This window comes from Trichechus manatus, unplaced genomic scaffold (genome assembly GCF_000243295.1).
Source record: "Trichechus manatus latirostris isolate Lorelei unplaced genomic scaffold, TriManLat1.0 scaffold00019, whole genome shotgun sequence".
Classification (NCBI taxonomy): Eukaryota; Metazoa; Chordata; class Mammalia; order Sirenia; family Trichechidae; genus Trichechus; species Trichechus manatus.
The window spans coordinates 14,110,988-14,125,032 of NW_004443955.1; the positions used below are offsets into that span (position 1 = coordinate 14,110,988).

General features: G+C 39.8%; 1 protein-coding gene across 2 annotated transcripts in view; it reads right to left on the reverse strand.

The window, feature by feature from the left end:
• The window catches only part of LRRC28 (leucine rich repeat containing 28), a 236,409-nt gene that overhangs the window by 83,691 nt on the left and 138,673 nt on the right, over nucleotides 1–14,045 (reverse strand). For both annotated transcript variants that reach the window (XM_004372654.2, XM_023727874.1), the window contains one exon: nucleotides 10,584–10,790. In XM_004372654.2, the coding sequence (XP_004372711.1) occupies nucleotides 10,584–10,790 (207 nt within the window). The remainder of the gene's footprint in view (nucleotides 1–10,583; nucleotides 10,791–14,045) is intronic.

Genomic DNA, 14,045 nt, shown 5'->3' on the forward strand with positions numbered 1-14,045 from the left:
TTCAATATTCTTTGCCAATACCATAATTCAAATGCATCAATTCTTCTTCAGTCTTCCTTATCCATTGTTCAGCTTTTGCATTTATATGAAGCGATTGAAAATATCATGGCTTGGGTCAGGCCCACCTTAGTTCTCAAAGTGACATCTTTACTTTTTAACACTTGAAAGAGGTCTTTTGTAGCAGATGTGTCCAATGCAATATGTCATTTGACTTCCTGACTGCTACTTCCATGGGTGTTGATTGTTGATACAAGTAAAATGAAATCCTTGAAAATTTCAGTATTTTCTCTGCTTATCATGATGTTGCTTATTGGTTCGGTTGTGAGGATTTTTGTTTTCTTTATGTTGAGGTGTAATCCATACTGAAGGCTGTGGTCTTTGAGCTTCCTTAGTAAGTGCTTCAAGTCCTCTTCACTTTCAGCAAGCAAGGTTGCATAATCTGCATATTGCAGGTTGTTAATGAGTCTTCCTCCAATCCTGATGCTGCCTTCTTCTTCATATAGTCCAGCTTCTGGGATTATTTGCTCAGCATACAGATTGAATAAGTGTGGTGAAAGGATACAACCCTGATGCACATCTTTCCTGACTTTAAACCACGCAGTATCCCCTTGTTCTGTTCGAACAACTGCCTCCTGGTCTACGTACAGGTTCCATATGAGCACAATTAAGTGTTCTGGAATTCCCATTCTTCACAATGTTATCCAGATTAAATAATCTTTCTAAGTCTAAAATCACACAGCCCTTAAATGGTAGAGCTGGGATTTAAGGCGTGTCTCCCTCCAGATTCAGCCTGCTTCACCATGACGCTGGCAAGTCTCTCCACAGATCATTTCCACATACGCAGGGCTTCCCAGCTGATGTCAGAAGGGATACCATGTAGCAGGGTGCATGGGTGCTGTGGGTACACTGAATCTGAGCCATTCAGGTATGATATCAGAGTTGGGGCTTGAAAGAGAGGTTGTTAAGGGAGACAAGTGATACCATTATCTGTTAGCTTCCTGTGAAAATCCAGGTAGCTGGTAGGCTAGTTGTGACTTGCAGATTTAGGGCAGAAATACCAAGAAACACCAAGAATTCCTTTGGAGAAGATCCTAGGGAAGAAGACTCCATGCTGATTGTCCGGCATGGACTCTGGATTTACAGCAGCATACGCTCCAGTGTCCTGGCAGCTAGCATGGAGGGCAAATGTCTTCACTGGGCATCTCACCTGGAGCTTCTGCTCAGCTGGACTTTGTCTGTTTGTTGTTACGTGTTTGTTTCTGTTTTGTTTTGCCAAAAACTTAAGTTTATTGAAAACTATGACTGATGGAAACTCTAGATTCTGGTTTTAAAGTTATATTGACAATCTCTTCCAGACTTTGTTAGAACTGTACATTCTTGTCACCATTAAAAAAGGTGTAAGTTCCAGAATCAAATTAACAAAACCACTTTGCTGGTAAGAATTCTGCTCATGGTTCTAGCCCTCATACTAGTTATTTTTCTAAACTTCACATTTGTACATTTTGAAGAATGAGCAGTTTTTTTTTTCCCCCTTTAATTGATATTTTGATGACAGGTTCACTTTTTTCCTATTAATCACTCCTGCTCCTAAATCCCACTCCAAAACTTAGAGAAAAATATACATTTGTTCATTTAAAGCTCACCTAATCTAGGCAAACTTTTTTCTTTAGACATCAGCATAGTTAGTCAATGTCTGGTCCATGCTGCGGCCATACAAATACACCTGTTGACTCCCTAAGAAAACTTTACGGCAAAAGCTTATGCAATGAAAGAAAAATAAAGCAGAGGTAATCCGTAGGAGAGTGGAGAAGGCTCAGATGAGTAAAGAGCACAGGATGAAGAAAAGAGTCTTTGTTACAAATACTGACAAAAAAGACAAAGCTCAAAAAGGGGTACTGAACAGCCATTTTCTTGAAGAAATAAGCATTTCAAAGTTATAGCTTTGCTTCTGTAACAAGATCTGTATGGATTTTAATAGAATAATTATCTCCTATCTACTCCCACCACCAGTTTTTGTTTTCAAACCCTTCTTCTCTCCGCTTCATTATGTCTTTGCTTAGAGACCTGCCCCAAAATTCCTACAGCACACAATGTTAGTTGGATGTTTGGGTCTCTCTTTGGAAAGCAGTCATCTTATCTTCTGCTCAAACACAGGACTAACTCTAACCTCTGGGACTTTCTGATTGTACTAGAACAAACTTTTTAGCACTGGAAAATATTTCAGGGTATAAACTTTGCAAAATAGTACCATGAAACAATATCCTCGAGGCAGTAGTTCTTCAAGAGGCAGATCAACTACATTCACGGTTCAGCAGAGTATAGTTTATGTCCATCTCTAAGTATTGAGATTAAGAAATTATGAACTGGTTTCTATCTGGTTTCAATATTGGTCTGAAATTCAAATACTTTTACAGCAAAAATATAAAAATGTAAAAATATTAAACAGTAATTATTTTCCTGATTTCATAGACAGATATAGAGAAAACAAGAACAAGAAGCAATAGAAAAAACAAGTGCAGTTAACAGATTTTTGTTTTTTATATGTCATTTGCAACACGGAAAGGGATTTCACAATGGATTTGAAAAATGCCTGGAAACGAGTTCCTAAAACTACACTGCTACTTAACAGAAGGATCCCTGGTGGTGCAAGTGGTTAAATGTTTGGCTGCCAAACAAAAGGCTGATGGTTCGAATCCACCAGCTGCTCCTTGGAAACCCTATGAGGCAGTTCTACTCTATCCTATAGGGTCACTGTGCGTCGGAATCAACTCGACAGCAACGGGTTTGGGTTGTTTTTTCTTTTAACTTAACGTAAACTTTTTTCTTTATACAAGGCAGAGAAAGGAAAACCAACAACTACAATAAAAAGAGCTACTACAAAAAATTGGAGTTATCTTCTGTTCTGTGATAAAAGGACCAGTTTTACACCTGTATCGAAGTCACAGGGTAGCAGTAAAGGAACTGGTCATTTCCCTGGTAATCCAAGTCCTTGACACACCAAATAACTCTTCCTGAGAAAATAAACACTTCACTACTAGAATCTCCAAGGGACAGCTCTGGGATTGGTTTAGACACTCAGGTAATTTCCCATTAGTAGGAACCTATTCTCTACTAACTTTTAGACCTATTGCATGGTAGTTTAAGCACCAGCTATTTTGTAAATCAGTGTCATTTGCCAAATGTTCTTGGTTAAGAATTCATTTATCGTTTTCTAAATTAACACTCGACAACCAGTTCTACCTGCTAACATGGGTGTAATTTTTTTCTTAAATTCCAGAAGTGATCGACATTGAATTGAGATGACACAGCACTTCCTCAGGGATAACTAAAGAATGATGTTTCATAGCTAATTTGTGCACAGGCACCCTCACAATCATTATATCTGTTATTCCACATTAAATAAGTCATAAATATTACTGAATGATTGGGCTTATTAATTATGCATGGAAAACCATGAGTACAAGGTTAAAAAAAATAAAAAAAAAAAAACCTTAGGGGAAAAACACCTTTTATTTTCCTACACTTTCAGAAGCCAAGAGGTGAGCTACAATTCTATGAGCTACTCAATCAATAGAGCTTAGTGAATCCACAACAAAGACACAGGTTTTAAGGCTCCATTAAACTTCATAGCTCTAGGCTCAAGCAACTGATTCTCCTCTCCTTCTCACGTAGCCACCACTGTGAACAGAGTTTCTGTCTGTACACTAATCTGTCACTCAACTGTCACAGTATAGTTATAATAGGAACACCCTTCTTTGTTTCTTTTTCTTTAACTTCAGATGAAGGTTTACAGAATAAAATAGTTTCTCATTAAACAGTTAGTACATATATTATTTTATGGCATTGGTTAACAACCCCATGACATGTCAGTACTCTCCTTTCTCGGCCTTGGGTTCCCTATTACCAGCTTCCTGTCCTCTTCTGCCTTCTAGTCCTTGCCCCTGGGCTGGTGTGCCCCTTTAGTCTCATTTTGTCCTATGGGTCTGTCTAAAAAGGTGAACCTCTGGAGTGACTTCATTTACTGGGCTAAAAGGGTGTCTGGGGGCCATACTCTTGGGGTTTCTCCAGTCTCTGTCAGGCCAGTAAGTCTGGTCCTTTTTTTTTTTTTTGAGTTAGAATTTTGTTCTACATTTTTCTCCTGCTCTGTCTGAGACCCTCTACTGTGATCCCTGTCAGAGCAGTCCGTGGCGGTAGCCAGGCACCATCTAGTTGTACTGGACTCAGCCTGGTGGAGGCCATAATAGCTGTGGTCGATTAGTCCTCTGGACTAATCTTTCCCTTTTGTCTTTAGTTTTCTTCATTTTCTCTTGCTCCTGAAGGGGTAAGACTGGTAGAGTATCTTAGATGGCCCCTCACAGGCTTTTAAGACCCCAGACGCTACTTGCCAAAGTAGAATGTAGAATATTTTCCTTATAAACTATGTTATGCCAATTGAGCTAGATGTTACCTGAGGCCATGGTCCCCATAGCCCTCAGCCCAGCAATTCAGTCCCTAAGGGGGGTTTGGATTTGTCCATGGAGCTTCCATGACCTTACCCTGAACAAGCTGTGCTGGCTTCCCCAGTATTATGTACTGTCTTACCCTTCACCATAGTTACCACTTACCTATTGTCTATTTTGTGTTTTCCACCCCACCTCTGCTCTCCCTCGTAACCATCAAAGATTGTTTCTTTTTGTGTATAAACCTTTTCATGAGTTTTTATAGTAGTAGTCTCATACAATATTTATCCTTCTGTGATCGACTTACTACACTCAGCATAATATCCTCCAGATTCATCCATGTTGTGAGATGCTTCGCAGATTCATCATTGTTCTTTATTATTGCATAGTATTTCGTTGTATGTACCAGTTTGCTCATCCATTCATCTATTGATGGGCATCTAGGTTGTTTCCATCTTTTTGCTATTGTGAACAATGCTGCAATGAACATGGGTGTGCCTATGTCTATTCACGTGACGGCTCTTATTTCTTTAGGATATATTCCTACGAGTGGGATTACTGGATTATATGGTATTTCTATTTCTAGCTTTCTAAGGAAACACCATATCGGAACACCCTTCTTGATGCATCTTATCATCTTAAGAAGAACATACTCAAAGAGTCTTACAGGTTTAGACAGTATTATGAGTGATTAAAGTCGCCCTTACATCTTGCTTCCATAGTTGCTTTTTGAAGAGGCTGTGCTATAACATTAAGAAACCCCACAGGAAACTGCTCTTCTTCTAAGTCACATTTGTTTGGCAAAAAATGGAATTCAGTAAGTAGCTCTCTAAAATAAGATTCCCACTCCAATCACAGGCAGAGATATTAGAGCACTCATTTCCTAAAACTCTGAAGTTCCTATATTATGCTATTAAGGCTAAACATAGGAGCCTTCGAAAACTTAAAAACTTTGGCTGTGGATAGTTCTTTAGCATTAGACAACTTTGGTTTATCAGAAAGGAGTTCAGGAAAAGACTTCAAGAGCACAAGCTCCATGGAAGGACAGCTATCAACTCAATCATTTTCTTCTTAAAGACTTAGTTGAATTCCCTTTCTGAACTTGTCTTCATCGTGTTGGGGGAAAAAAAAAACCAACAAAAAAACCAAGACTGAGGAGATTAGTAATATTTCTGTCAGCTTCAGCTTCTTTATCTTCACAGATTTCTTGTCTCCACTCTCCTGAAGCCTTCTTTGGGCCACCTCACCCTGCTGCTCTCTTGTCTCATCCATTTTTTCATAAAGAACATTCAGTATGCCAGATGCAGAAGGGCCATCACTGCACATATTTGCTCCCTGACCCTTTGCTCTCAAAGAACCTGGTCATTGGAACCAGGAAGCACATTGCTTTAGTCAGCCTATTTCTTTCTTACTGGACAATCTTCATCCTCGTCCTCCTGTTTGTATTTCTTTCTATAGTAAGTTGAAACACCTTCACAGGCCTATGTCCTGCCAGTGCTGTCTGGGTGGCACACAGGGGGAGAGAAGGCCCAGCCATGGAAAGGCAGCATAGGATGTAGGCAGTTGGAACTGGCACTCAGAACGCGCTCTTGAAGGGTCTCTCGGAGTGACGGGCAGCTGAGGCTGTACCATGCGCCCCAGGGCTCATAAAATGGTGAGGCTGGGATGGTGCCCAGGGGAGTGTGGAAGCTACTTTTGTCTCCTGGGCTGTCCATGGCTGCATACTTGAGAGTTGTAGTGACATCAGTGTTGTGAGAAAGCCTCCTTTGAGCCCAGTGCAGAACCTTGAAAATGTTTATGCCTAAGCCAGGGTTACTGTTGCCTCAAATGCACTCTGACATCAAATTAACAAGTTCACAAAGGAAAACTTCACCTGACAGAAGCAAGACTTTGGAAGGTGACAAGAAACCTGGAGACAGAAACTATCCTTTAAGGCTCTACTGATCCCTGAAAGTTGAGAACTTAAGAAGAGATGCCCACATTCTGAGCCACACCAGCATCTAGCACAGTGCAAACAGAAGCCACTCAGTAAATAATTGGGAGGTGGGCTGGAGGACAAGATGGAGAAGCAGCCAAGCAATGTATAGCAGATGCTTCTCTACCCTACGCCATTTCTATCACCAGTCACTGCAAGTCATGTCATCTGTTCCTGTAAGCATTCAGCACAATACACAAAGTTACTCCTTGGCACTCCAAGCATGAACGGTGGTCAGGTTCCTAGAGAATGGCTTCCATCTACTCTCCCAACACCTGTAGTCACAGCACATGCTCACCTGTTCCACTGCTGGAACAACAGGTAGGACTGAGCTAAAAACGACCAGGGGGCAGATAGCTGGATCTGTGGGAGCTGCAGCGAGGTGGGGAGAACAGGCAAGAGGATGAGCATGGAAGCTGCTGCACTTGAGACAGGGCCCACGTGCTGAAGACTAATAAACCAGATTCATTCCATTTAAAAAAATTCAATTTCAGTGGGATTCTAGCGCAGAGTTGTTTTTGTTGTTAGTACTGTAGAGCTGGTTCTGACTCATAGAGACCTCACACACAGAATGAAACAGTGCCTAGTCCTGTGCCACTCTCACGATTGTTGTTATGTTTGAGCCTATTGTTGCAGCCACTGTGTCAATCCATCTCATCAAGGGTCTTCCTCTTTTTTGTTGATTCTCTACCTTACCAAGCATGATGTCCTCCTCTGGGGACTGATACCTCCTGATAAGATGTCCAAAGTACGTGAGACGAAGTCTCGCCATCCTTGCTTCCAAGAGCACTCTGGCTGTACTTTTTTTAAGACAGATTTGTTCGTTCTGTCAGAACAAGTTAGAGAACTGGGCAGAACAAGGCAGCGTTAGGCTTCTAGAAGTAGACAGGGATTCTGATAAGAGTATATCCGGGTGTCAGACATGAGAAGTGGGCGGTGGATCAGACTCTGGCAGGCAGGATGGAGCTAGTAGTGGTATGAACAGTTTAGAGTTGAGACAAAGAGTATGTAACTGAAGAATCAAGAGGACAAGAAAGCAAGGAAAAACAAGGTGTTAGGAGCACAAAGTAAAAATTAAGTAACCAGGTGCTTTGGTTGAAGTTGAAGACATCAGGCAAAGTAAGAGGGTCACTAGCGCCAAGAAAGATCTAGATAATAGGTCTCTGGCCTAGGGTTTTATAAGATTTCTGTTGCTGCAGGATCTGCTGAAGCAAGACTGGGTGAAGACAAGTAGGTGGGAGTACCTGGTTGCTGCAGAGAGTGGGGAGGTGAGAGAAAGCAATAGCTTCTGGCAGGCAGACCCTAGCTAAACAGAGATGAGGCCAACTAGAGTGCCTATAGGGGTATTTGAACCCCAAAGGACCGAACTAAATATGACTATGAAGATGGCCATACCACAACTAGAAAGATGCTCAATATAGTTCAGCCCTATTCCCAAATGGAGTCCCCTTGCAGAGGGACCCTGCCTGGAATGTGGAGACAGTATGTCAAAGTGGACAGAATGTAGGGCTTAGAATCAGACAGCTGAAACTCAGACTCTCTTTCTTACTAGCAGTGACCGTACTTCTCTGAATCTCAATTTCCCCACCCGTAAAATCAGGTTGTTGATAGGTTTTGTAATAATAGGTTTTGTAATAAATTAGAGTGCATCTGTACGGTGCTTAACATAACACTTGGGCAAAAACTGGGTGCTCAATAAAGCCCTGGTGATACAGTGGTTAAAGCGCTCAGCTGCTAACTGAAAGGTCGGCAGTTTGAACCCACTAGCTGCTCTGCAGGAGAAAGATGTGTCAGTTGGCTTCTGTAAAGATTTACAGCCTTGGAAACCCTGTAGGGCAGTTCTACTCTGTCCTGTAGGGTCGCTATGAGTTGACAGCAGTTTGTTTTTTTTTTTGTTATTATTATTACTAATAGCCATAGTAGTATATATAATACTATTAGTATGCATGGAGAGGCAACACTCCTTCTTACACATATGGTCTGTAATAATAATACTACTACAAATAATAATAGTATAGGCAACCTCAAACTTTACAAGCTAATCTGTTCCTGGACACTTGAAAGTCAAACCATAATAAGTTAAGGGTTGCTTATATTGGACTTGGCAGATTTAATCTGATGTTATGCCACTACTTTGGGCTTTATGCCACACAAATCAAACCATCAGATCTTTTCTTTACCTCCCGCCCTCCCCTTCCTCCGCTTATTATCAGCATTGATCACACCATCCTAGCAATCAACTGGTAGAGAGTCAGCACTTAGAAGTGGTATAGGCCTGTTCTGGTGGTTACTACGATCTAGAATATGATAACGGAGGTAGATTTTTTAAAAAGTAGGATACGGCATCTCCAAATTGGGCTCTCTCAGCTGAGAGTCATCTGCATTTGTATAATGCTTTGTAGTTCTTAAACATAAACTATCTGATCTGACTTCAAAGTAACTCTAAGGTAAGCAGAATAAATATTATTATCTCTGTTTTACAGATAAGAAAAATGAAGCCCTGAGAGGTTTTGGTGATTTACTCAAGGTCACTCACTGTGAAGTGGTAGAACCAAGCTAGAGCCTGGAACTTTAGACTTGTAAATTGCTTGTCCACTATAATTGTTTTATAACCTGTGGGTTAGTGCAGCAGAAATATTTATTTTGTAAAATCTCTTTATATTTGATATTATTCTCACTTGAAAAAAAAGCCGATTTCTTAAAAATGTAGCTTGCTTCTCAAGTAGTTTTATTTTGTGAAGTTTATGAGTATGGAATTTAATTATATTTATGGAAAAGTAGTCTCCTTAAATTTGATAATTATTTATTATTACTCAAATTGATTTTAATGTCTTCCAGCATTTTAAAGTTTTCTTGAAGAGATTTTAAATTGAAAATAATATGTATAGTGTAATATGCTGAAAATATTTCCTTTTGGTAGGGACTAGTAAAGTATTCACTTCATTGTCCTCACAGATAAATTATTCACTACAAAAATGCTTTTATAAGTAAAATCATATGATGCTTATTATGACAGTTGTCTTAGTCATCTAGTACTGCTATAACAGAAATACCACAAGTGGATGGTTTTAATGAAGAGAAGTTTATTTCCTCACAGTCAAAGTAGGCTAAAAGTCCACTTTCAGGGTGTCAGCTCCAGGGGAAGGCTTTTCCTCTCCGTCAGCCTTCTCTTCGGTGTTCCCCAGGACTAGGAGCTTCTCGGCACAGGGACCCCGTCCAAAGGACGTGCTCTGCTACTGGCACTGCTTTCTTGATGGTATGAGGCTCCCCTGTCTCTCTGCTCACTTCTGTCTTTTATATCTCAAGAGATTGCCTCAGGACACAATCCAGTCTTGTAGATCAGATCCTGCGTTACTAACATAACTGCCACCCATCCTCCATCATTAACATCATAGAGGCAGGTTTACAACATACAGGAAAATCACACAGTACCAGGAATCACGGCCTAGCCAAATTGATACACACATTTTTTTGGGGACATAATTCAAACCATGACAACAGTTTAGGGTTCTGTGGAGCCTAATGCCATTTTTGTTTCTTGCAAGTTAACAAAATAATTTAATTCTGTTTTCTTAAAGGCCTATGTTCTTTGACATATATATACTATGTCAAAACGGTCCAGTTACAGAAATCTATAATGGATAATGTGTTATTTATTAGCCAAGGTGGCACTTCTAGCTCAGCAGGAAGTTTAGCAATTATAAAATCTTTATAAAATTTTTATAGTCTGGCTATCTGGCAATGCTTATTATTAGGACACCCAATACCAAGTTTTCTACCTAGAAGTCAACATCTAAACAGATATATTTGTACCAGTCGATAAGCTATCCTTTCTTCTTGCTCGATATCCTTTATCAAATTTATAGTTTTATGTGTGTGTATATTTTTAATTCCTTTCTCAAGAGCAAATTATGTCATATCTCACGTTTTATCCTTAAACAAATTTTTAGAACAGATTTCTTTTTTTTAAATATGAAATCCCAAACCGAAATAAATAAACTTTGTTAAATGGGAATAATGCTTTGGTCACTGCAAAAAATGGATTTAGAGAGCCTATCTTCAAGACAAGCAGAAAGAAAGAAACGAATTAATCCCTCCTAATCAAGGAAACAATGCTTCCATCTTATTCTTTGGCTGTTTTGCTTTACCACACAAACATGATCACTTACCAAGTGGCAAAAACGCAAGACGGTTTCCAGCCATGGAGAGCTCGTTGAGGCTGGGAAGCTGGCAGAGATGACGAGGTACACACCATAGACGATTCCGATCCACAGTCAGGTACTGCAGAGAAAGGCACAGGTGAAGCCTCTCGGGTAAAGTTAGCAAACGATTGGTAGAAATGTCTAGTGTCTGCAGCTCCTTCAAATCGCCAACCTCTACAACCAAAATCAAAATTAAGATAAATCGCATTCTGATTAACTTAATTAATTAAATAAAATGAAACAATACTGAAACAGTTCTACCAAATAAAATTAGCTGCAACTATTTTCACAGATGTGAACGCTGACGCACGAGATTTAAGCCTAATACGCAAATAATTCAACTTAGGTAGTTGTCTTTAAATCAGTCTGGCAGAATGGAGAAAAATGCTGGCATGAAGAAAGGGGATGAGAAGGCTGGAGAGACATGAAGTGTGAATTTGAGCTGAAGTTTGTTAATATGGTTTCTCCTCCTTCTTGATGCATCAAAAGTTGTTGCTAGAGTGAGAAGAGAGTGATTAAAGTTCCGTCAAGGTGACTGATTTTTGATATTTTTTCTAGTTTCATTTCTAAGCAGATTGTAAAAAAAACAAAAAAGCAAACCCATTGTCATTGAGTCGATTCCGACTCATAGTGACCTTACAGAACAGAGTAGAACTGCCCCATAGGGTTTCTAAGGAGTGGCTGGTGGATTCGAATTGTTGATCTTTTGGTTAGCAGCCAAGCTCTTAACCATTACACCACTAGGGCTCCTCAAGTAGACAGTAGGAAATCTAGAAATATAGAGTAACCAAGTAAGCGCAGCTTGGTCATATGAACTAAACATAAGGATTCTGGGCTAAGAGAAGAGTATATATGGTAAGATATCTTTTGGAAAATATCACCAAGGTAAAGAGTACAACAGTAACATGAAATCATTGTTAGGTATCATTTTTTTATACTGTCCAGCCATTTGGCTCCTTAAAAAAAAAAAACTGCTTAAAGTGTACATAGCCTATGAAGATTTACTTTAATTCCATCCAAATTAAATACTTCTATTTGCTCCAATATTCCCCCAGCACTGATGTCTACATGTATAATCTATAACATTCCATGGTGAGTACAATTATGTACTCATCATCTACCAAGTCACTAAAGTTGAAGACTGGTAAGGTCTTTACGGGAAAATCACTACAGGTAGTCCCTGACTTACAATGGAGTTCTGTTCTGACAACTCTGTCCTAAGTCAGTTCTGACGTAAGTTGAACATTTCATTTTCTTTAGTTTTCATTATCATTGTCTCTTATTCAGTATCTTTATAAATCTGACCTTTACTTGTCTTTAGGATCTGGAAATATTATATATAAACTTACAGATATATTTTAATACACACACACATCTATCAAAAAAATGGACGATGTCGGCATTTTGTCAGTTGGGGTAATAACACCACTTATGGAAGGTTTTGGATGATCTGGATTATCGCTGGGAATAAAGATGGCGTTTCTAGTCAGAAAATTAGTGACAGGTGTCTGTACGGTCCTTTTATGCGCTGCAACATTGCGTGTAGTACATATTACTAATGATAATATGTACCAAAAAAAAAAAAAAAAAAAAAAAAACCGAAAAAGAAATACAGATGGGCTAAGTGTTGTTTGTCCTAACTCGAATATGCTGCAAGCAAGGGACTACCCATATTGGGCATCTCTGAGCAAAGGAGGCTCTGCCAAGAAATCTCTAGGGAAAGGATATTTACTCTGTCCAGTGCTACTCACTCCACTCTAGGCTGTACTGCAAGTACTGTGCAGTACAAGTCTACTTCTGCACCTTGGCCACTTACATGTTGAAGGCCACTAAAATGTCATCTCTCAGCCTTCTCTCAAGTAACGTAAAGAATCCTTATCCTGCTCCCTGAGCCATTTCTCTAGGTTACGGTTTCCCATGTTCCCACCACTTGATTGCACTCCTCTGCACATTCCAGTTTGTCCAGAACTTGGATTAGTATTACAATGTTTTCTCTATTTGGTACCAAAGCCTCTGCCCTCTTGGATGCCCAATTAAACAGATTAACTTTTCTTATCATTACAGACCAGGGGTCAACAAACTACGGCCCACGGGCCAAATCTGGTCTATTATTTTTGTACTGCCCACAAGCTAAGACTAATTTTTACATTTTTTAACGACTGTAAACAACAACAACAACAAAATGCAACAGAGACCATATATGGCCTGCAAAGCCTAGAATATTTATTACCTGACACTATATAGAAAAAGTTTGCTGGCACCTGCTATGAACTCACTATTAACAGGAAAAGTTGTAATGACTATTTTTCTTTACAAAAGTAATACAAGTGCAGAATACATTAATTTTTAGGATTTTTTTCCCCTAATATTTACAAGGAATTTGTGCTAGGAAGTTCGCTCTCTATTGCCCGATTTCCCCAACACTAAACAAAATACATATCTGAATATGGTTAGGCAGGATTCAAGGTCCCTAGGTGGCACAGTTTGCACTAGACTACTAACATAAAGGTTGGTGGTTTGAATCCACCCAGTGGTGTTACAGAAGAAAGGCCTGGCCATGTGCTTCTGCAAAGATTACACTCAAGAAAACCCTATGGAAAAGTTCTACTCTGCGACACATGGGGTCAGAATTGACAACAGGTTTTTGTTTGTTTTTTAGGCAGGATTCAGTATATAGCCTGTGACTCTGAATGGGAGTTTTGTTCTATGAGAATCTGATTCACATGGGAGTGAAATTCACCCTGGCTCTATTAGCACAATATTCCGTCTAGCTAAGCTTGTCTGCCTATCTATCTCACTAAAAAACTGATTCTGATTTGGGGTAAATGGGGGTGAGGGAGTTGGAAGAATCAAGTTTTAAGATGTAAATAGAAAAAAAAAAAAAAGAAACAAGAAACTTTTCTGGTTTAACTTCATAAAAGGATAATAGGAGTGAAATGGGGCAGAAGTGTAACCAATCAGCTACCCAGCATGGGGCCGGGTGCCAAGAGAAGAAGGAGAAAACGTCTCTGTCACTGAGAAGCACGTTACATGTAAGAGATAACGTGGGACAGGTGCTGAGGGAAAGAGGTGCTCAGAGAAAGAAGAGTTTGATGAGGGGCTGGAGTAGCTTTTTCAAGATTCACTGAAGGAGATGGGAACTTGATGGGGTTAGGATTTGGATACGACATTCCTAGCAGGGGATGTGGAAGGGGTTGAAAGCATGAGGAAAGGCATGGAGTTGAAAAACTAAATACACCATGTAAAATGGCTCCTCTGGTGCCCAACAAGTGCCAAGGACACCATTTCAATACACTGGGACTGGTGGAAACATGGATGATGATGAAAATTGGGTGGAGAAGCTTGGACTTACTGCCATGAGAATATGATATCTCCTGAAGATTCTTACAGGATGACAGGAATCTTTTGGAAAGTTTAGACTGATAACTA